The 24,920-nt window shown below is 38.6% G+C and overlaps 2 protein-coding genes across 2 annotated transcripts in view; both read right to left on the bottom strand.

The window, feature by feature from the left end:
* Positions 1–1,229: 1,229 nt before the first annotated feature.
* The window catches only part of zgc:172090 (uncharacterized protein LOC565611 homolog), a 227,866-nt gene continuing 204,175 nt past the window's right edge, over positions 1,230–24,920 (bottom strand). The window contains exon 4 of the mRNA XM_051713485.1: positions 1,230–1,279. The gene's annotated coding sequence lies outside the window, so the exon portion shown is untranslated. The remainder of the gene's footprint in view (positions 1,280–24,920) is intronic.
* Positions 6,372–21,570, bottom strand: LOC127449848 (gastrula zinc finger protein XlCGF26.1-like). The gene is made up of 4 exons (XM_051713441.1): positions 21,421–21,570; positions 21,142–21,248; positions 10,203–10,350; positions 6,372–9,888 (listed from the first exon to the last, which is right to left on the bottom strand). Exons 3-4 carry the CDS (start codon positions 10,255–10,257, stop codon positions 8,327–8,329), a joined length of 1,617 nt encoding a protein of 538 aa, XP_051569401.1. The 5' UTR covers positions 10,258–10,350; positions 21,142–21,248; positions 21,421–21,570; the 3' UTR covers positions 6,372–8,326.

Here is a 24,920-nt window from a genome sequence, read left to right as displayed (position 1 = left end):
ACACACCCTTGAATGTTTGGCCTTGTTATAGACACACAAGGTGACAACAGGTTTAAATGGCAATTAAAGGTTGTTTTCCCACACCTGTGGCTTTTTAAATTGCAATTAGTGTCTGTGTATAAATAGTCAATGAATAGTTTGTTAGCTCTCATGTGGATGCACTGAGCAGGCTAGATACTGAGCCATGGGGAGCAGAAAAGAACTGTTAAAAGACCTGCGTACCAAGGTAATGGAACTTTATAAAGATGGAAAAGGATATAAAAAGATATCCAAAGCCTTGAAAATGCCAGTCAGTACTGTTCAATCACTTTTTAAGAAGTGGAAAATTCGGGGATCTCTTGATACCAAGCCAAGGTCAAGTAGACCAAGAAAGATTTCAGCCACAACTGCCAGAAGAATTGTTCAGGATACAAACAAAAACCCACAGGTAACCTCAGGATAAATACAGGCTGCTCTGGAAAAAGACAGTGTGGTTGTTTCAAGGAGCACAATATGATGATACTTGAACAAAAATGAGCTGCATGATCGAGTTGCCAGAAAGAAGCCTTTACTGCGCCAATGCCACAAAAAAGCCCGGTTACAAAATGCCCGACAACACCTTGACACGCCTCACAGCTCCTGGCGCACTGTACTTTGCAGTAATGAGACCAAAATAGAACTTTATGGTCACAACCATGAGCACTATGTTTGGAGAGGGGTCAACAAGGCCTATAGTGAAAAGAATACCATTCCCACTGTGAAGCATGGTGGTGGCTCACTGATGTTTTGGGGGTGTGTGAGCTCTAAAGGCACGGGGAATCTTGTGAAAATTAATGGCAAGATGAATGCAGCATGTTATCAAAAAATACTCGAAGACAATTTGCATTCTTCTGCATGAAAGCTGCACATGGGACGCTCTAGGACTTTCCAGCACAAAAATGACCCTAAGCACAAGTCCAAGTTGACCCTCCAGTGGTTACAGCAGAAAAAGGTGAAGGTTCTGGAGTGGCCATCACAGTCTCCTGAACTTAATATCATCGAGCCACTCTGAGGAGATCTCAAACGTGTGGTTCATGCAAGATGACCAAAGACTTTGCATGACCTGGAGGCATTTTGCCAAGATGAATGGGCAGCTATACCACCTGCAAGAATTTGGGGCCTCATAGACAACTATTACAAAAGACTGCACGCTGTCATTAATGCTAACGGGGGCAATACACAGTATTAAGAACTAAGGGTATGCAGACTTTTAAACAGGAGTCATTTGTTTTGTTTTATGATTGTGCCATTCTGTTATAACCTACAGTTGAATATGAATCCCATAAGAAATAAAAGATATGTGATTTGCCTGCTCACTCATGTTTTCTGTAAAAATGGTACATATATTACCAATTTTCCAAGGGCATGCAAACTTTTGAGCACAACTGTATATACAGTACTGTGCAAAATGTTTAGGCACTTTGTGAAAAACTTTTGAAAAAGTTAGGATTTCATAAAAATAAAAAAAATTACAGTTTTCATTAATCAATTAACGTCATACAAAGTCCAGTAAACAGCACCAATTCTCCTACTTACAGCTGAACACAGTTTTTCTTGGTTGTTGGCATATAGGATTTTCCAAGTTTCTTGGAAAATTCGCCACAGTTCTTTTATTTATTTAGTCTCAATTACTTCTGTCTCTTTGTGTAATCCCAGACTGACCCAGTGTTCAGTGGGGGGCTCTGTGAGGGCCATGCCATCTGTTGCAGGGCTTCCTGTTCTTCTATTCTATTTGCAAAAGGAATGTTTGGGAGTATAAAATGTATATTTCCTATTGAAACACTAAAGTAGCATTTATAAATAACCATTTTAAGACAAAAGTTTTTGTGAAAAATATTATGTGCCTAAGACTTTTGCACAGTACTCTATATACAGTTGAAGTCAGAAGTTTACATACACTTAGGTTTAACCACTCCACAGATTTCATATTAGCAAACTATAGTTTTGGCAAGTCGTTTAGGACATTTACTTTGTGCATGACACAAGTTTTTTATCAATTGTTTACAGATTGCTTCCCTTTTAATTGACTATATCACAATTCCAATTTATTCCTAACTGTGCCTTTAAGCAACTTGGAAAATTCCAGAAAATGTTGTCAAGCCTTAAGGCAATTAGCTTCTGATGGGCTAATTGGAGTCAATTGGAGGTGTACCTGTGGATGTATTTTAAGGCCTACCTTCAAACTCAGTGCATCTTTGCTTGACATCATGGGAAAATCTAAATAAATCAGCAAAGACCTCAGAAAAAAACAATTGTTGACCTCCACAAGTCTGGTTTATCCTTGGGATACATTTCCAAATGCCTGAAGGTACCACGCTCATCTGTACAAACAACAGTATGCAAGTATAAACACCATAGGACCACGGACCCATCATACCGCTCAGGAAGGAGACTCATTCTCTTAGAGATTAACGTAGTTTGGTGCGAAAAGTGCAAATCAATCCCAGAGCAACAGCAAAGGACCTTGTAGATGCTGGAGGAAACAGGTAGACAAGTATCTATATCCACAGTAAAACGAGTCATATATCGACATAACCTGAAAGGCTGCTCAGCAAGGAAGAAGCCAATGCTCCAAAACAGCCATAACAAACCCAGACTATAGTTTGCAAGTGCACATGGGGACAAAGATCTTACCTTTTGGAGAAATTTCCTCTGGTCTGATGAAACAAATTTTTTACTTTTTGGCCATAAGGACCATCCGGTATGTTTGGAGGAAAAAGGGCGAAGGCTTGCAAGCCGAAGAACAACTGTGAAGCATGGGGGTGGCAGCATTGTGTTGTGGGGGTGCTTTGCTGCAAGAGGGACTGGTGCACTTCACAAAATAGATGGCATCATGAGGAAGGAAAATTATGTGGATATAGTGAAGCAACATCTCTAGACATCTGCCATAAAGTTAAAGCTCGGTCACAAATGGGTCTTCCAAATGGACAATGACCCCAAGCATACCTCTTAAGGACAACAAAGTCAAAGTATTGGAGTGGCCATCACAAAGCTCTGACCTCAATCTAATAGAAAATGTGTGGGCAGAACTGAAAAAGCATGTGCGAGCAAGGAGGCCTACAATCCTGTCTCAGTTACACCAGTTTTGTCTGGATGAATGGGCCAAAATTCCAGCAACTTATTGTGAGAAGCTTGTGAAAGGCTACTCAAAAGTTTGACCCAAGTTAAACAATTTAAAGACAATGCTACCAAATACTAACTAATTGTATATAAACTTCTGACCCAATGGGAATATGATGAAAGAAATAAAAGCTGAAATAAACAATTCTCTCTACTATTATTCTGACATTTCATATTCTTAAAATAAAGTAGTGATCCTTACTGACCTAAGACATGGAATGTTTTCTATGATTAAATGTCAGGAATTGTGAAAAACTGAGTTTAAATGTATTTGGCTAAGGTGTATGTAAACTTCTGACTTCAACTACATATATATATATATAGCTCTGGAGAGACCACTTCAAATGTTTCTTAAAACAGCATCTCTACATGTATGGCAGCCATTCCATTCAAGTCTATTGAATTTCTGCTTGAAAGTCTGGGCCAGGAGTGGTATAAAGTCACCAAACAGCAATGTGAAAGACTGGTAGAGAGCATGCCAAGAAGCATGAAAGCTGTGATTGAAAATCAGTGTTATTCCACCAAATATTGATTTCTGAACTTTTCCTAAGCTAAAACATTAGCATTGTGTTGTTTAAAAATGAATATCAACTTGTTTTCTTTGCATTATTCGAGGTCTGAAAACTCTTTTTTGTTAATTTGACCAGTTGTCATTTTCTGAAAATAAATACTTTAAATAATAATATTTTTATTTGGAATTTGGGAGAAATGTTGTCAATACTTTATAGAATAATACAAAAATATTCATTTTACTAAAACCCATAGCTATAAATAGTAAATCCAGAGAAACTGATCATTTGCAGTGATCTCTTAATTTTTTATACATTTTATATATATATAGTTATTTTCCTTTTCCAAAACTGCCACAGCAGCATTAATGTCTTTTCTACAGATCAAGCCTCTTAGGTTGCTTGGACAGTCGTCGAGCCCTAGTGTATGTGTGTCCATCCGATGATGAGGGTTTGACAAGATTAAATGAAGCCTTTGGTGTGGGCTTCACTGGAGATGTTGGGTCAGTGGATGAATGGGCCTTTACAACACTCCCTTCTAGCATGAGAGGCAACTCAGGTTCATTCCTTTCCAATGCTTGTAAGGAGATTGACTTTGCCCCTCTTAAATCCACTCTGTTGTGTCAATATAGGGATCCACCTACAATCACTAGATAAGAGTGTGGTGCCACTTTCTGAAGGCAGGTGCCAACCCCCAGAGTGCCAAGTTATCTCCTGAAAGTGGCTTCATATGGATAATTTCCCCTATGTTCAGCTCTGGCAGGTCAGAAGCTGACCTGTCATGCAAGGACTTGACCAATTGCTTTCGGTGGCGAAGCCTCTCCACAACCGCAGTTACAACACATGGCTCCAAAAGCTTGTTTGTTACAAGAATAGAGGTTTTCAGTTGACATCAACCGCTGGGCAGGGCTGCTGTCCGTGTATTCAGTGGGGGTGTTCCTTCAATGAAGTATTGCTTTCCAGTGGTTGGCCCTGTCATGCATGGCTTTGTGCAGAAGGCTCTAAGCTATCTTGATGCCGACACAGCTTTTCCATTTGATTTAAGATGTCTCAGAGAGTAAGTAACATGCTCAATTCCCAGCTTGAGGCAAAGCATTTGAACAGAGCACCAAACTGAGGGCCATTATCCGTGATCATACTACCTGGCTGACCATGTTGAGCAAGTTGGGCCTTGCAGTGCAGATACAGTGCATCTGGAAAGTATTCACAGCGCTTCACTTTTTCCACATTTTGTTATTTTACAGCCTTATTCCAAAATGGATTAAATTCATTATTTTCCTCAAAATTCTACAAACAATACCCCATAATGACAACATGAAAGAAGTTTGTTTCAAATCTTTGCAAATTTATTAAAAATAAAAAACTTTAAAAAAAATCACATGTACATAAGTATTCACAGCTTTCACAGTTTCCACTGATCATCCTTGAGATGTTTCTACAACTTGACTGGAGTCCACCTGTGGTAAATTCAGTTGATTGGACATGATTTGGAAAGGCACACACCTGTCTATATAAGGTCCCACAGTTAACAGTGCATGTCAGTGCACAAACCAAGCCATGAAGTCCAAGGAATTGTCTGTAGACCTCCGAGACAGGATTGTATCGAGGCACAGATCTGGGGAAGGGTACAGAAAATTTCTGCAGCATTGAATGTGCTCAATGAGCACAGTGGCCTCCATCATCCATAAATGGATGAAGTTTGGAACCACCAGGACTCTTCCTAGAGCTGGCCGCCTGGCCAAACTGAGCGATTGGGGGAGAAGGGCCTTATTCAGGGAGGTGACCAAGAACCTGATGGTCACTCTGACAGAGCTCCAGCATTTCTCTGTGAAGAGAGGAGAACCTTCCAGAAGAACAACCATCTCTGCAGCACTCCACCAATCAGGCCTGTATGGTAGAGTGGCCAGACGGAAGCCACTCCTCTGTAAAAGGCACATGACAGCCCGCCTGGAGTTTGCAAAAAGGCACCTGAAGGACTCTCAGACCATGAGAAACAAAGATTGTACTCTTTGGCCTGAATGGCAAGCGTCATGTCTGGAGGAAACCAGGCACCGCTCATCACCTGGCCAATACCATCCCTACAGTGAAGCATGGTGGTGGCAGCATCATGCTGTGGGGATGTTTTTCAGCGGCAGGAACTGGGAGACTAGTCAGGATCGAGGGAAAGATGAATGCAGCAATGTACAGAGACATCCTTGATGAAAACCTGCTCCAGAGCGCTCTGGACCTCAGACTGGGGCAAAGGTTCATCTTCCAACAGGACAACGACCCTAAGCACACAGCCAAGATAACAAAGGAGTGGCTCCGGGACAACTCTGTGAATGTCCTTGAGTGGCCCAGCCAGAGCCCAGACTTGAACCCGATTGAACATCTCTGGAGAGATCTGAAAGTGGCTGTGCACCGACGCTCCCCATCCAACCTGATGGAGCTTGAGAGGTCCTGCAAAGAAGAATGGTAGAAACTGCCCAAAAATAGGTGTGCCAAGCTTGTAGCATCATACTCACAAAGACTTGAGGCTGTAATTGGTGCCAAAGGTGCTTCAACAAAGTATTGAGCAAAGGCTGTGAATACTTATGTACATGTGACTTTTTTTCGTTTTTTATTTTTAATAAATTTGCAAAGATTTCAAACAAACTTCTTTCACGTTGTCATTATGGGGTATTATTTGTAGAATTTTGAGGAAAATAATGAATTGAATCAATTTTGGAATAAGGCTGTAACAACAAAATTTGGAAAAAGTGAAGCGCTGTGAATACTTTCCGGATGCATTGTAGATCAGGAAGTACAGTTGAAGTCAGAAGTTTACATGCACCTTAGCCAAATACATTTAAATTCAGTTTTTCACAATTCCTGACATTTAATTGTAGAAAACCTTCCCTGTCTTAGGTTAGTTGGGATCACTAATTTATTTTAAGAATGTGAAATGTCGGGGCCTGGGTAGCTCAGCGAGTATCGACGCCGACTACCACCCCTAGAGTCACGAGTTCGAATCCAGGGTATGCTGAGTGACTCCAGCCAGGTCTCCTAAGCAACCAAATTGGCCCGGTTGCTAGGGAGGGTAGAGTCACATGGGGTAACCTCCTTGTGGTCACTATAATGTGTGGTTCTCGCTCTCGGTGGTGCACGTGGTGAGTTGTGCGTGGATGACGCTAAGAACAGCGTGGGCCTCCACACACGCTACATCTCCGCGGTAACGTGCTCAATAAGCCACATGAGTTACTACACCACCACAAGGACTTAAGAGCGCATTGGGAACTGGGCATTCCAAATTGAGGAGAAAATAAATAAAAACAAAAGAATGTGAAATGTCAGAATAATAGTAGAGAGAATGATTTATTTCAGGTTTTATTTATTTAATCACATTTCCAGTGGGTCAGAAGTTTGTATACACTTCGTTAGTATTTGGTAGCATTGCCTTTAAATTGTTTAACTTGAGTCAAACATTTTGGGTAGCCTTCCACAAGCTTCTCACAATAAAGATTATGTCAATATAGGACTTGTTTTACTCTGGATATAGATACTTGTAATTGTTTCCTCCAGCATCTTCAGAAGGTCCATTGCTGTTGTTCTGGGATTGATTTGCACTTTTCGCACCAAACTACGTTCATCTCTAGGAGTCCTAAACAACTTGCCCAAACTATAGTTTGCTAATATGAAATCTGTGGAGTGGTTAAAAAATGAGCTTTAATGACTTCAACCTAAGTGTATATAAACATCTGACTTCAACTGTACACACACAAGGCTACTTAATTTCAGCTCAAAACTAATACATCGAAGCCATCTACTGAACATTCAAATGTACTAGATTATAAGCATTTCAAACAAGGTACACTATATCAAACTTATAAGGAATAGTTCTAAGGTTACATGCAAGGAAAATAAACATGGTAAAGTTTAGTACAGCAAGTTTAGTAAGTATTCTAGTAAAATTTCAGAGTAAATACACATTACACAGCACTTGTAAAAGCAATAACAGCAACAACAACAACAAAAAAAAGCAGTGTTCTTGCATTTAACTAATATCTAAACAGTATTTGGGCTATTATTTTTTTAATTTTTTTTTTATAAAGATTATAACCATGGTAATATAGAGCCGTCCATGGTCTTACCAGTAGTTTTGGACTTATTATTAGAAATGCCACTCTTAAGCAATGGAAGAACAAAGGTAAACTTTCATAAAGGTAAGTACAATTTAGAATGAATGGGTTTAAAGTCTAGACTTCCATGAATTATGGACAATGTCTTCTGTCCTGCTAAACTCATATCTTTCTCGTTCAAATAAAATTTCCAAAGAAATGCATGCAGTAACAGTCTCCAGTACCTTTATCACTTTTTGTTGGGTGTGGGATTTTGGCTAGTGAAAACGCATGCATGATCAAACTGGTGCAATCTCCATTTGTGCTGCTATTGCCAGTTCCAATGTAGTTTCTGATTATGAAATTTCATCTTTGTGATTATCTGAATTTCACAGCGTTTACCTGAAAGAGTCTACCCTGAAAATGGTCTTTGCTCAGGATGACAACTTTGGACAACACTTTCTTAGATGAGAGTAGAATACTTGATTAAATGAAACTCTTTCCACATGAAGTGCAGTGGTATGGCTTCTCTCCAGTATGCACTGTCTCATGGGTTCTCAGATTTTCTGACATCATGAAACACTTTTCACAATGTGAACACTTCTAAGGTTTCTCTTCAGCGTGGATTTTCATGTGATCCTGAAGGGTTTTCTTTACTGTGAAACTCTTTCCACACTGAGTGCATGTGAAAGGCTTCTCTCCAGTGTGAATTTTCAGGTGCCTTTTTAGATCTGCCTTTTTTGTAAAACTATTTCCACACTGAGGGCATGTGAAAGGCTTCTCTCCAGTGTGAATTCTCATGTGTTCCTTAAGGCTTCCTTTTTTTGTAAAACTCTTTCCACACTGAGTGCATATGAAAGGCTTCTCTCCCGTGTGAATTCTCATGTGTTCCTTAAGGCTTCCTTTTCGTGTGAAACTCTTTCCACACGGAAGGCATGTGAAAGGCTTTTCTCCAGTGTGAATTCTCATGTGTTTTTTACGGCTTCCTTTTTGTGTAAAACTCTTTCCACACTGAGGGCATGTAAAAGGCTTCTCTCCAGTGTGAATTCTCATGTGTTCCTTAAGGTTTCCTTTTTGTGTGAAACTCTTTTCACACTGAGTGCATGTGAAGGGCTTCCCTTCAGTGTGGATTTTCATGTGTTCCTGAAGGGTTTTCTTTACAGTGAAACTCTTTCCACACTGAAGGCAGGTGAAAAGCTGATCCACGGTGTGAACTGTCAGGTGAATCTTAAGGTTTCCTGCTTGTGTGAAACTCTTTCCACACTGAGTGCATGTGAAAGGCTTCTCTCCAGTGTGAATTCTCAGGTGCCTCTTTAGAGATGCTTTTTGTGTGAAACTCATTCCACACTGAGTGCATGTGAAAAGCTTCTCTCCAGTGTTAATTCTCAGGTGTCTCTTTAGATCTAAAATCTTGTCTCCATTGTGAATTCTCAGGTGCCTCTTTATAAGGTTTTTTTTTGTGAAACTCTTTCCACACTGAGTGCATGTGAAAGGCTTCTCTCCAGTGTGAATTATCAGGTGATTCTTTAGATCTCCTTTTTGTGTGAAACTTTTTCCACACTGAGTGCATGTGAAAGGCTTCTCTCCGGTGTGAATTCTTAGGTGCTTCTTTAGATCTCCTTTTTGTGTGAAACTCTTTCCACACTGAGTGCATGTGAAAGGCTTCTCTCCCGTGTGAATTCTCATGTGTTCCCTAAGGCTTCCTTTTCGTGTAAAACAATTTCCACACTGAGTGCATGTGAAAGGCTTCTCTCCCGTGTGAATTCTCATGTGTTCCCTAAGGCTTCCTTTTCGTGTAAAACAATTTCCACACTGAGTGCATGTGAAGGGCTTCTCTTCAGTGTGGATTTTCATGTGACCCTGAAGGGTTTTCTTTACTCTGAAACTCTTTCCACACTGAGTGCATGTGAAAGGTTTCTCTCCAGTGTGAATTCTCAGGTGCCTCTTTAGAGATGCTTTTTTTGTGAATCTCTTTCCACAGTGAGGGCAGATGAAAGAATATTTGGCTCTTGTTCTCTGAGTGCTTTTTTGTGAGAAATTCCTTTCATTCTTTAAGCAAATAATAGATTCTTCATCAGTTATTGAATTATTAGATTTAGGATGCTGATGGTGTTTCTGATCTATGTCATTTAGTTCTTGACTTTCCTCTTTCACCTCCATCAGGTCTAAAATGAACAGTAAACAGAAACAGATAAAAGAAACAGAAATGTGAAACATACAATTGAACTCTAATTTAATGTCTCGAAGCAGCAAAGGCTGCTATCTATTTTATGTTATCTTTAACATGTTGAAGGTTAGTTCTGTCATTCTCGGGTTAATATCACAAAATCTGGTAGATTCTGGTTTTATTTTTTTAACTGTAATTTCACTGCTTCTATAATTGTCAAACTACAGCTGCAAGATCTAGCAAACGGTCTGAAGATTTGTTCCTTTAATGTTCATCAACAGTCATTACGAAGAATCAAAAATGGACACCAACCTATTTGTTCCTCAGTATCTTCAATTTTTATTCTGCATGGTTTTAGATCACTCATGTCTTCACTGTTGCAATAGTATGTCAATAGACTTCAGCTGTTACACTTGGAGTTGTTCCCTCTTTATATGCCACCTTATTCTTCTTTCTTCACCTATAGGATAATGGGAATATTCCAAGCATTTATAAGTTAATTGCAAAGGGAGGGGCTTACCTTAAGGTGTGAATTGTGATTGCTGTGTAATTATACATTGTGGTCTTTTCAATTTTACTTGATTTATATTTGGTATGTGAGTGAAACAATATTTGTTGTATTCTACATGAGAAATTTCCGATCTGTATGATGTTCTGACCGTTTCTTAGACAGTATGTTGTACAGTAAATAAACTTTCAACTTTAGACTTTAAAGTAAAATAAATTAGGATAAGAAAGAAATATTTTTAGGCTTTAAAACAGTGCTTTATGATAGTGAATTTGTGCAGAGTTTCAAAGTCATGGTCTTTTCTCTTCTAATTGTTTTTTTCTTCATATTTTTGTAGTTCTTCTATTTTATCTTATTTCTATGGACCCATAAGAGGAAATAAAAAGAGAACCGCTGATCCATGCCCATGATTTTACAATCTGTACTCTCAATTTATAAATCATACTCACACATTTGTAAACTGCTCCCTCGTTTTAACTCATCGTGCCCATGGATTTTTAAACCGTACACTCAATTTTGCAATCTGTACCCACGACAATTACACTCCCCTGACTTCCAGTGCTTGTTCACCAAGGGCGGCACCCAACACTCGCTCGCCAGAGACAGTACCAAGTGCTTGCTATCTGGAGGCAGCTCCCAACGCTTGCTCGACGAAGGTGGCGAGTGTTAAGAGGAAGAAAGGGGTCCCTGCTTAATTGGTTTTGGAAATTCCAGCGATTGAGGCCCCTCCGCTCTCCATTCCTTTGCTCCAAGTTTTGATGATCCCAGACTCAGTGGTCCCAATGGTCCCAGCCTCAGTGGTCCAAGAGTTTCCTGGTTTGGTGCCTATGACCTCTGAGCCCCCGGCCGCCTTGTCCTAGGAGCCCTCTGAGTCCTCGGCCACCATGATCATGACCCTCTCCCCTAACCAGCACAGTGAATCGAGTCAGAGATTATTTGGCAGAGATTGGCCACTTTTATTTATATTAATGGGAGAAATTGGAACGCTCAACCAAAGAGCTCTGAACGCCCAACGGTCAACGGATATAGAAAGGAAGTCCCACCTTGCAGTTAAAAGAGCCAATCACCTTTTAGATACAGAATCACCTGTCAATCAACTCTAGAACACGCATGTGCATTAGCTATACAAGCCGGGAAAATTGAATTTTTTTGTGTACTATGAGGTAAAGAATCACAATTTATAATACCAGTATTGTCAGATTTTATTGCTGATTTGAAATATGTTTTTGATCGTAAACATGACCAACCATTTTTGAGATTTTGGTCTTCTCCATTCAAGTAGATAGGAGCTGCACTGTCATGACTGGAAATAACCTCCTGAGAGCGTTCCAAAGATGGACGACAGTGGACTGACTTGCTAGAATGACGTTGATCGAGTTGATTAAATACTTCTAGGTTGGGCATCTTTTGGAATTTTTGAAAACATACAATAGAAACTTTGACATGTTGTTTGAGCATGAAACTATTATTTTAATGTCCTTTTTCTCTCCAGACAAGTGAATGACCTGTTTTCCTGTCCGAAGGAAAATCGAGCCCTGTAACTTTTTCCCTAAGCATCATTTGAATTTTAAACTTTAGACTCCAATTTTAAGTTTTGACTCAAACTAAAGCATAAAGCTTGCAGTGCCTCTTCAGTGCAGCTGCCCATTGAGATGATGTAACATACATGATTAAATTAGATGATCAATGTGTGTAAGGGGTGTAAAGATTCACTCATCTCATGATTCGGTTCAGTTCACGATACTGAACTCACGGTTCGGTTTGGTTCAGTTCACGATTCTTTAAACTAAGCCTAAATCAAGAGAAGTTAAGATTGAAAGTTTTTTTATTATTATACTTTAAAGACATATCCAAAATAATTCCCTTATGAGTTAAAGTATTGAGTAAAAAGTCCTGAGTTAAAACTATTGTTCTTAAAAGTGTTAAATGATCCATCAGAGATGGACAGGGACTAAAAATCAGCCTAGAACAGGGCAATAGTGACACCAAATGGAAATATTAGATAGTAATTTTGCTTACAGGAAATACCGAATTACGTTAGATACTGTACATATGCTGCTTACACAATGTCACTGATTACATTTTAAATATTTTAAATTAAAATTTTATATTTTATAATATTGTCACTGATTACATCTAAATATTATTTTCAAAAATAATAATTCACTGATTAAATCAAATCAGATATGACTTTAGGATTAAATTCCCCCAAAGCTTTATTTTGCACAACATCCAGCATTTTAAATAGTAGGTTAATATAGCATTAAACCTCTGTAAACTTTCATGAACTAACAATTAACAATATTTTACAGCATTTATCAATCTTAATGTTAGTAACTAAAAAAATAAAAATGTGTTCATTGATAGTTCATGAACTAATGTTAACATATACAACTTTTAATTTTAATGTATGAAAAAGTATCAATATACTGTATGTTGGAATTAACATTAACCAAGATAAATAAATTATATAAAAGTGGTGTTTATTGTTAGTTCATGTTAACTGATATAGTTAACTAACGTTAACAAATTAAACCTTTCTGTAAAGTGTTCCCAAAGTTTTATTTTTGTGTAAATCATCTCTTTGAGAGTACAAGTCAATTCTCACCAGTTGCATTAAAAACTGTTGTTTAATATGGACAAAATGCATTAACAGATAAACAGTTAACAGATAAAATCCTGACAGAACCTTGCTGCTAAATCAGTTATACTGCATATTCAAAACAGATATGCATATTAAAGACAGATAATATGTTTTCATTGTGTGTAATTTATTAATGTTATAATATTAATATTATTATAATGTATATTGTTACATACCTCGGATTGCCATTGCTTAGGCAAAGCATCTCTAACTCCCAGTCTGTCAGCCCCCCTCCAGAATTTTACTTGCCCTTCCGAACAAGTAGCCTGATTAAAATCTCAACAACGAAAGTTAGCTAAATAGTGCAGGATTGGGAGGATTGAGCAAAATTTTAATCTTTCATTTCATTGATACACTCTGCTAATTTGGAGAATTGTGAATTTTCGTTGGGTTTAGAAGAAATATAAATTTGGGTATCGTCAGCATAACAGTGGAAACTTATTCCATGATTCCTGATAATAACTCCCAGGGGAAGCATGTATAAGGAGAAAAGCAGGAGTCCTAAAACTGTTCCCTGTGGCACTCCGTAACTTCTGTTTGATTTGACAATTCCTTGTTTACATATACAAAGTGGTAGCGGTCTGATAAACAGGACCTAAACCATGCTAATGCAAGTCCACTAATGCCAACATAATTCTCCAGCCTATTCAAGAGAATATCGTGATCTATCGTGTCAAAGGCAGCACTAAGATCTAAAAGCACTAGAAGAGAAATGCAGCCGCGATCAAATGATAATAGCAAGTCATTTGTAACTCTGATAAATTGCAGTCTCTGTACTGTGATGGGGCCTAAATCCTAACTGAAATTCTTCATATATTCCATTTCTCTGTAGAAATTAACATAATTGGGAGGACACTACCTTTTTTAGTATTTTCAACATAAATGGTAGATTTAAAATCGGTCTGTAATTAGCCAATTCTCTATGTTCAAGCTGTGGCTTCTTAATAAGCAATTTGATAACTGCCATTTTAAAGTTTCTTGGGACATGTCCTAAGGATAGTGAGGAGTTAATAATATTAAGAAGAGGTTCTGAGATTACTGGGAATACCTCTTTTAAGAGCTTAGTTAGTATTGGATCTAACATACATGTTGTGGCTTTTGATGTTTCGATAAGTTTTGTTAGCTCTTCATGACCTATAACAGCGAAGGACTGAAGTTGCTCATGAGCGAAATTATGAGACTGTTTTCTGAGGTGTTGTGACAGTTGATTACATACTTTCAGTTTTATTTCTGATTATTTCAATTTTATCAGTTAAGAAATTCATGAAGTCATTACTATTGTGCAGCAACTAAATATCTGGTTCAATTGATGCATTATTCCTAACCAATTTAGCCACAGTACTGAATAAACAGCTAGGATTGTTGTGGTTATTTTTTTTATTTATTTATTTATTTTTTATGAGTTTGCTAAAATATGCTGACCTGGCAGCTTTTAGTGCCTATCTGTAGCTACAGACAATATTCTTCCATGCACCGCAAAATACCTCTAATTTTGTATTCTTCCACTTGCGCTCCATTTTCTGAGCTGCTCTCTTGAGAGCATGAGTGTGATCATTGTACCACGGTGCGAGGCTTTTTTCTTTAATCGATGGGGGGTGGGGGGGTTGAGACACTATCAAGTGTGCTAGAGAAGACTGTATTTATACTTTCTGTTATTACATCAAGTTCTTCTAGACTTTTTGGCTTACTGAGTATGTGAGACAATTCTGGAAGATTATTAGTGAAACTATCTTTAGTGGTCAAAAGAATAGTTCTGCCTGAATGCTAGTGTGGTCGATTGAGTGACATTAGCTGATCGCAACAAACAAGAGACGAGGTAATGATCTGAGATGTCATCACTCTGCGGTAGAATTTCTATAGTATCAACTCCATATTACAGAATTAAATTAAATAAAATTGATTATGGCGATGAGTACATTTTGTCACATTTTGTCTGACTCCAAGAGAGTTGAGAATATCGATAAATGATAATCCAAATGTGTCATTTTCATTATCTATGTGAATGCTGAAGTCACCAACAATTAAAGCTTTATCTACTAGATCTAATATAAAATTTCCAAATTCACCAAGGAAACCAGAGTAAGGCCTGGGTGATATAAACTATGATCTGTAATAATTTCATTTAAATGAGTGATTTGGTAGAAAGAGATCTAATATTTAGTAGCCCTACCTTTATATGATGTTTATTTTAAATTTTGTAGTTTTTTTTTTTTTTTTTAAGTTTGACTTTAATAAAAAAAATTCTAAATGATTTAGTGAGATTTTTGTGTTTGGTAGTTTGGGGAACAGACACAGTCTCTATGTGATATCTAGGTGATACAGTCTCTATGTGTTGTAGTTTATGTAACCTGTGTGATGTCTCAAGGCAGTTAGCAGATGTTCGGATTAACCAGTTTGTCTGCTTCCTGACCTGGGCCCCAGTTAGTCAAATACTAGCATTATTAAAACTATGAGCCAAATTACTAGAGAGGAGAGTGGCACCTTCCCTGGAGGGATGGGGTCCGTCTGTTATGCCTGAACAATAGTTTGAACCCAGATGCTGAACACAGACACAGAGAGAGAGTATGATAAAATGGTATTTATTTACAAACTGGGGAATGAAATGGAAGATGAACAGACAGGTGGTTGATCTGCTGCTTGAGGCAGAGGGCTGGGCAGGCAGGAGGTAATGGCGGAGCAGAGCGGTGAGCTGGATGGTTTGGCATGGCAGGCTTGAAGGTGAGTGGATCTGAAGATGACTAAAGAGTTAAGTGGTTGAATACAGGTAGGTGGGTTGGATGGTGGATCTGAAGATGACTGAAGAGGTAAGTGTTTAAATACAGGTATGTGGGTTGGATGGTGGATCACTATAGTAGACTGAACAATCTGGCGATGAATGACTGAGAACTCTGGGTATAAATAGAGCAGGCTGGTGATGAGATGATGACTTGCAGGTGAGAAGTAATCAGTGGGGAGAGCTGCCACATCACCGGAAAAGACCAACTCACAAACACACAGGGGGAGACACAGCCAGACAGAAATACACAAAAGGCCAAAAGCCACATCCTGACAGTAAACCCCCCAATGGAAGACATGTAAAACCAGCAGATCAGCAGTCTCATGGGCTGTTGGGAGTTTGGGGAGAGCTACAAAATTTACTGCCTTGGAGAAGCAGTCAACAATGGTAAGGATGGTGGTTTTACCATGGGGGGGTGGGGGGGTGAGGAATCCTGTAATGAAGTCAAGGGCGATGTGTGACCAGGGGCGACTGGGAATAAGCAATGGGTGGAGCAGACCAGCCGGAGGATGATGCAAAGCTTCCCACGAGTACATACAAAACAGGCAGCGATGAAGGCTCGAGTTTCCGTGTCCATGGTAGGCCACCAGAAATGTCTTTTAAGAAAGTCTAGGGTGCGAATGGCACCTGTATGATAGGTGAATGGGGAGGCATGTCCCCACTGGAGAACTTGGGAATGAGCAGTATAAAGAACAAATTAACTTCCAGGAGGACCATCTCCAGGATCAGGTTGGGTGCGTTGATCTTCTCCGACCACTGACTCGCTCTCCCAAGTAATAGCCCCCACAACACAGGAAGGAGCAAGGATGGTTTCAGGGCTCAAATGGTTAACCTCAGGGACAAACTGACAGGAGAGGGCATCGGGCTTGCCGTTCTTGAAGCCAGGACAGTGACTGAAATTGAAATGCCCAAAAAATAAAGCCCAGTGGGCTTGCCGTGAAGTCAGTTGTTTGGGAGTCTGTATGTATGCCAGGTTTTTATGGTCAGACCATACCAGAAACGGTTGTTCAGTTCCTTCAAGCCAGTGCCTCCACTCCTCCAGGGCTTACTCGACTGCCAGTAATTCCCGGTTCCCAACATCATAGTTACATTCAGCACTGGTCAGGTGGTGGGAAAAGAAGGCACAGGGATGGAGTTTGCCATCAGGGGCGGAGCGTTGGGACAGAATCACTCCCACACCAGAGTCGGAAGCAGGCTGGATCAACACCGGAGCTGATGTGAACAAATCCTTATGTTTAGCAAAGACATGATCTGCTTCAACAGTCCTTTGCAAAGGGGTGGAAGATGATGTGAGCTGGGTGAGAGGTGTGGCCAAACGACTGTAATCCCTGTTGAATCGACGATTGCTCTAATAGACTGAACAATCTAGCGATGAATGACTGAGAACTCCGGTATAAATAGAGCAGGCTGGTGATGAGATGATGGCTTGCAGGTGAGAAGTAATCAGTGGGGAGACTTGCCATGTCACCGGAAGAGACCAACTCACAAACAGAAAAAACACAAAAGGCAAAAAGCCACATCCTAACACCATCTTTTTAGCAGGTCAGGTCTACCCCAAAAACTCTTCCAATTTTCTATAAATCCTATGCTATTCTCCAGACACCACTCAGACATCCAGCCATTCAGTGACACTAATCTACTATAAACCTCATCACCACGACGAGCAGGGAGGGGGCCAGAGCATATTACAGAGTCTGACATAATTTTTGCAAGTTCACACACCTCTTTAATATTATCTCTATTGATCTCCGACTGGCGAAGCCATACATCATTAGTGCTGACATGAATAACAATTTGAGAAAATCTATGTTTAGCATTAGCCAGCACTTGTAAATTTGATCTGACGTCAGACGCCCAAGCCCCGAAATGCAATTAACAATGTTGGCTGGAGTCTCTATTTCCACGTTCCTTACAATAGAATCACCAGTTATTAGGGCTCTTTCAACATGATTCTCAGTGGGTGCATCACTGAGTTGGAAGAATCGATTGGAAACCCTAACAGGAACGGGAGAGTGGTGTCGCTTTGCTGAGCGAGTATGCCGCCGAGACCTCACCCAATCGCCCTGCTGCTGGGGCTCTTCAGCCGGAACCAAAGTGTGTGTGTTGCTCGATGTACTACCTGCATCCGAAACAGTATCTACCGGCTTCTCTTTCTCACTGACCTCCACTAGCGTTTGGATGCATGTCTCTAACTCATTAACCTTCTCTGTCAGCCTAATTCCTTACATTTATCACATGTAAACCCCTCACTACTGATGGAAGAAGCTATAGTAAACATGTGGCATGTAATGCAGGAAGCAAAAACATGAGCGGATGCCATGACTTACCGTAACTGTTTGTTGTTGTTGTGGTTGTTCTTGAGCTGCGAGGGTTTGAGATCGATGTGGTTCCTAGTCAGCAGATGTTTGAGATTGATGCAATAAGGAGAAAATGAATGCACGCAGTTGAGATGTGAGATGTAGACAAGTGGAAAAAAGACACGCACGCAGTAAAATACACACCGAAAAAAACAGTAAAAAAAGCGGAAAAACCCGAAGCATGCGGTAAAATGGCAAAGGATAAAATGATGAACGTATATAATAAGCAATGCTAAGCAGGCTAGCAAGCTACAAACACTTGTGCAGCGTGCCGTCAGCAACAGGAATAGGTAGTGACGTAAGGGCTCCGTAAGCTGTCATTAATTAAACCATTGGAGTAGTATGGATTACTTTGTTGCCTTTATGTGCTTTTTGGAGCTTCAAAGTTCTGGTCACCATTAACTTGCATTGTATGGTCCTAGAGAGCTGAAATATTATTCTAAAAATCATCATTTGTGTTCAGCAGAAGAAAGTCATACACATCTGGGAGGGTGAATAAATGATGAAATAATTTTCATTTTTGGGTGAACTATCCCTTTAAGTTCTTTAAGTTCTACAAACACATATTTTTATAGTAGAAATAATAAATATAATAAAATGTAATATGCTTGAAATGCTACCTGTAGACATTTTTATTACATTTATCTCACTATATTTCATGTATATTTTCATTTTATGGACCATGATTGAAGAACATTTCATTTCCCAGAATGCTCAATATATTAAACAATCAACAGATTTGCATTTTGAATAATAATGCAATAATTGATGTCATTAAATGTGTTACTGTAACCTAGTTTCCATCCACTTTTCACCCTGTTTTGTTATCGACAAAGTGAAAATACTATGGGTGTAACGATCCATCGATCTAATGTTATCGATACAACACTTAAATATCAATATAGAATTTTTGTTTTAAGATGCACCTTTATTTTAATATTCTCATGTCAGCCACGTCCATATGCATTTCTGTCAGGTGATGAAGCAACCTTATTACATTCATTTGACTTTATGAGCACTAAATATGATTTTCATGTGGGACAGGGATGTGCGCGGGGTCTTTGAAGCGAAATTGTGCTCTGCTATCCATGCGGCGTGGGCACGCGTCAACCGGGCTCCAAATGGATAGTTGGAAGCAAGTCATGGTAAGTATTTTGAATTGGACTAAACTGAAAAATTAGTTGTCATCAAATGAGTGATGATCACTTGTGTGTGATTTTATTTTTCTGTATAATTTTTTTTCAACATCTGAAGTACCTTATTTTGTTGTGGATGTCCCAATGTGTATACAGAGAGCTGAATAAAATAATCAAATTATATTTTGGTTGCATTTGAGGGCAAAAAACAAAACAAAAAAAACAAATGTAATTGATTGTGTAAAATAGGCACATAATATCGGAAAAAGCGATCGCAGGCCCCTGAATCGAATCGTATCGTGGCAGACTTTGAGTTAAAGGCAAATATTGGATCGCAGGCCAAGAGAATCGATTCAAGATCGTATCGTGATGAAACGTCCGATTTCCACCCCTAGAAAAGAACTTTGACTCGTTAATGGATATTATTTAATAAAAGTGAATGTGTCACTGACTGTAAACCTCCCTGCCCTGGGTGACATAACACACACCTGCATCTCAACGAAATGGGAGTTGAAGATTTCCACACCAGTTTCTAAGTTAAATGTCCGATATAAAGTGTCATTCCGTTGCACTTTCCCCTGTTGAAAGGGGAAATTCCGACTCACCGAGTTCAATGGAACGCATCATGAATCACAGCAACAATACAGTGCATGGCGGCTTTTCTCACAAGAGCGAACATTTGGACACACACACCAGGCGTGTGGCAGTGGACTCAACACGCTAACGCTGCGCATATACATCAGGCGAGTGTTTCAAACAGCTAGACAGAGTTAAGCTAAATGGAACAGAACGCAGCGTCTTCAAAACTGAACTTCAACTTAACACGCATATTAAAAACGTGATGGTTATGGTGTCTCCTATTAAGCCAACCGCAATTTGAAAATGGATGGTTCAGACAGTTACTAAAAAAAAACTGGTGCATGCTTACTAAGATTACTACGGTAACCTGAAGAACAGACAGACGCGCGTTGTGCACATTCTTTCATTGAGTTGGGCAGCGAATCTTCACATAATGACAAAATATGATGCATTATATTTTGATTATGCAATCTTTTGTACATTTTGCAACAGATTATTTTATAACAGCCTATAATAATGAATAGACGATCCACTGGAACAAAACACAATGCAGCAGCCAAAGATGTTTGTCAAACATGTTATTGTATATACAGTTATGAACATGTCATTGTCCCTTGTGTAATTAGTCAGAGTACTCAAGTAGACGAAATGCCCATCCCTACTGCCTTTATGGAGCTTCAAAGTTCTGGTCACCATTAACTTGCATTGTATGAACCTACAGAGCTGAAATATTCTTCTAAAAATATTCATTTGTGTTCAGCAGAAGAAGGAAAGTCAAACACATCTGGGATGACATGAGGGTGAGTAAATGATGAGAGAATATTCATTTATGGGTGAAAAATCCCTTTAATTTCTACAAACACATCTTTTATATTATTAATAATGAATAATAAATATAATAAAAATGTAATATGTTTGAACTGCCACCTGTGTAATTTTTTATTTCATTTATCTCACTATATTTCATGTATATTTTCATTTTATGGACCATGATTGAAGAACATTTCATCTCCCAGAAAGCTCTAATTTGTTCAATATATTAAACAATCAATAGAGTCGCGTTTTGAAATAATAACTCAATAATTTATGTCATAAGATGTGTCTCGGACTAATGAAATTGTGTTACTGTGTTGAATTTCTTTGAATTCAACTTCCTGTGTGTGTGTAATCCAATTCATTTGAAATTCCAACTCATGAGTTGAAAGAGAGTCAGTTTTGGATTTTGCAGTTATTTATGTTGGTGTTACTCACAGTTTGTCCTCCTGCAGCTCATAGTCCATATCTGTGAACATTATCAGCTCTAATCGTGTGTGTTCAATGTGAATCAGATGTTCAAACTGTCTTCATTCATTCACACACTGAAATACAACAGAAATACACACTCTTCAATACTCTCTACAGACATCACACTCATATTTACTCATATAAAGATGCTCATCATTACTGTCATTATTCATATATTATTATTTTGACTACAGGTGTTCATCAGATAATAATAAAACAAACAGTTTATGAAGGTTTCTCTCTTACCGCTCGGTCGGTGAGTTGTTAAAGCTCAAAGACGCGTTAACATGTGAACTAATGTTTAAAAAAGTATTATTTGACGATTCATTGAGATAAATTCATCAGTTTCATCTAAACAACAGTCTGCAGGAGCTCGAGTGTCGTCTTCTTCTTCTTCTTCTTGTGTTGTTTACTGACGGTTGGCAAACCAACTATTGTCTCATTAGCGACACCAGCTGGACTGGCGTGTGGAGCGACAACGTTGAATAATATAAACAATATTAATTACCTAACTACAAAAATAAATAAAAAATCTTTTATATAACATAAGAGAGCTTTATAAATTCCTGATTGCTTATGAACGTTTTACATGGGATTCTGCATTGATAGTCTAGCAATATCCATTAATTCTTCTTTTAGCTGATATCTTTCTCAGGGGCCATTTACACGACAACGTTTTCAGCTAAAAACGGAAAACTTTTTACGAGTTTTGGCTGTTCGTTTACACAACAACGGCGTTTTGGGGCCTGAAAATGCAAACTTTTGAAAACGGGTTTCAAAGTGCAAGTTTTTGAAAACGATGCCGTTATCATCTCCGTGTAAACATACAAAAATGCGAATTTGTGAAAAAGATGACGTCATGCGCACATGTATTACGTGTTCAGTCTATATACATGCACGCGAGTACTTCAAAACAACGCGCGAGACATTCAAAACTACAATGGCGGACTACATGACTGTGTTTGTGCTGCTCAAGACTTGTAGTAATAAAGCAACTTCATCGTCTGTCCAGACAAAATTGCTTGATGCTTTCGCCATCTTCATTGTTTGTATTCACCACTCTATGGAAGAATGCTCATGTGCGCAGGCGCGTAGTGTTTCTTTACAAAGTGACATCACCAACTACTGGCCTGGCATGCATAATACAGCGTTTTTAGTCGTTTTCGCGGTTCCGTGTGAACGGGGATCGTTTTGACAACGTTGTCGAATATACGTGAAACTTTTTAAAAACGCAAAGGAAAAACGTTTCCGTTTTTAGTACATCGCCGTCGTGTAAACGTACCCTAATATGCTTTTCAGCTTAACACGGAAGCCCTGAAACGCACTGTGAATTATTATTTTTTATTTATTTATTTTTGTCTTTGTGCCTTCCTGATCCAACGTCCTACAACTTTTTTCTCTCAAAACTTTTTTCTCTCTCAAATTTATTTATTTATTTATTTATTTATTTATTTTTCCTTGCTAGCTAACAATTAGCATGCAGTACCAGCCTCGGCCACCAGGTTTATATTTGAGCGCTGCACCATTAAACTTAGGTAGGACGTAACCCTACATATAAACTATATATTTACGGCAGACACCGACCAGGAGTAACTGATGGAATAAAAAAGCAGAATGATATTTAATGACATCAATGAGCTCATGTTTTGTGTGACAGGCATCAGTCCTTTCGACATATATGATTGTGTTGGAATTTACACTCATTTACATTTACAAGAGAGAACATTTTTTACTTTTTAGCGGATCTTCAGCATGAAACCGATCTAACGGTGCAGTTTTCAGGATGCTTCACCCAGTGTCAAGTTTCAACACATTCAAAATATATATAGGATATTAAAATGAATAAATGTCTATTTTTCCAGCCTGTTGTATTAGTATTTATTTATCACCCCTTACATACAGTTCCTATATATTGTTATTTACACAGGGCAAATATACTGTTTATTAAATCTACTTTTATTACGTATCATATTTTAATGGGGATATAATTTATTACAGCTGACAGTTACGTGAGCAAACAAGGTTTGAACATCAACCATAACGAGATCAAACTGAAATTCACGGCTTTTTAACACGTCTGTGTACAAATTTGAAGGCTGTTTATTAGATCAATACAAGTAAACGTCATATTATGCGACTATGCATTACTTTACTGAGAGCTTACGACCTACTAGTTAAGTCTTGCCTTAAGAACAGGTAGTGCAACCAAATTAAGCACTGACTTAGTTACAAACTAACTAGTAGTTACTAAGCCCTTAGTGTAAACTTTACGTCCTAACTTACGTGAGAACTTGCGCACAGCTGGTGCAACCCTACCCAGGTTACTATGTTTCATATGGCGTTCATGGTGAAGTGTGACAACGGGAGTTCTTTCTGGTTGTCTGATTATATTAACCACCAATGCTGCTATTGATATTGTGCTTTTTTTAATTGGTTGGCCCATGTACACATGTACACATGTGACCCATTTGATTTTACATGAGAATTTGCTATTTAAAAATACCATGGAGCAGTTCAATCATCATGTGAAACGTCTTGACAACAGCAACATCCTGAACAGCACTAATGAGGGAAAGAGAAACACCTGCTCAGCACTAGCATCACTACACATCAACACCTTTACTAACATTTATCCCAGTTAACTGTAACAGAATTTTCATTACAAATGTGGACGTTGTATCAAAGAAAACCGCGGATAGCACAGATAGTTGGAAACAAGTCATGGGTATGTAAGTATTTTGAATTCGATTAAACTGAAAAATAAGCTGTAATCAAATGATTGATGATCACTTGAGAGTGACGTTATTTTTTATATTATTATCTGTATAATTTTTTTCAACATCTGATGTACACTACCATTCAAAAGTTTTGAAACACTTACTCATTCTTTATTTTATATTTTTTCACATTTTAGAATAATAGTAAAGTCATCACAACTATGGAATAACATAAATGGAACTATGGGAATTATGTTGTGACTAAACAAAATCCAAAATAAATCAAAACTGTGTTATATTTGAGCATCTTCAGAATAGTCACCCTTTGTCTAGAATTTGCAGACATGTACTCTTGACATTTTCTCAACCAACTTCTTGAGGTATCACCCTGGGATGCTTTTATACAGTATTGAAGGAGTTCCCATCTATGTTGGGCACTTATTGGCTGCTTTTCTTTATTATTTGGTCCAAGTCATCAATTTAAAAAAAAAAAAAAAAAAAAAAAAAAAATATATATATATATATATATATATATATATATATATATATATATATATATATATATAAAATTAATTAAATTTTAGTTTTATAATTAAATAAATTAATTTGTTGGCACAATTATATTTTTACAACCACAGCCCCCTGCCCTCACACTTCTGAAGATGGGGTCAGAAGACGACCCGGAAGCCTTCCTCGACTTGTTCGAGAGGACTGCTGAGATCTGGAGCTGGCCACGAGATCAGTGGGCGGCCCGGCTCCTCCCGTTGCTGTCCGGAGAAGCCCAGCTTGTGGCACAACAACTGCCGGCGGCTAACCTCCTGGCCTACGAAGACCTGAGGAAGTCCATCTTGCAGCGGGTTGGTCATAGCTCAGAGCAGTGCCAGCAGCTCTTCCGGTCCATGAAGCAGTGAGTAGTTTGTTTGACAAATGACAGCATGCATTGGAGGAAGATCGCATTTGATGTATTGACTGTGCATATCAGAGCTGTAAACTTTTTATCGTGGTACTTTGGTGACGAGTTGGATGTAT

Source organism: Myxocyprinus asiaticus, chromosome 13, assembly GCF_019703515.2.
Source record: "Myxocyprinus asiaticus isolate MX2 ecotype Aquarium Trade chromosome 13, UBuf_Myxa_2, whole genome shotgun sequence".
NCBI classification, from domain to species: domain Eukaryota; kingdom Metazoa; phylum Chordata; class Actinopteri; order Cypriniformes; family Catostomidae; genus Myxocyprinus; species Myxocyprinus asiaticus.
The sequence above is the reverse complement of the archived record's forward strand: the minus strand, read 5'-3'. Positions and strand labels throughout refer to the sequence as shown.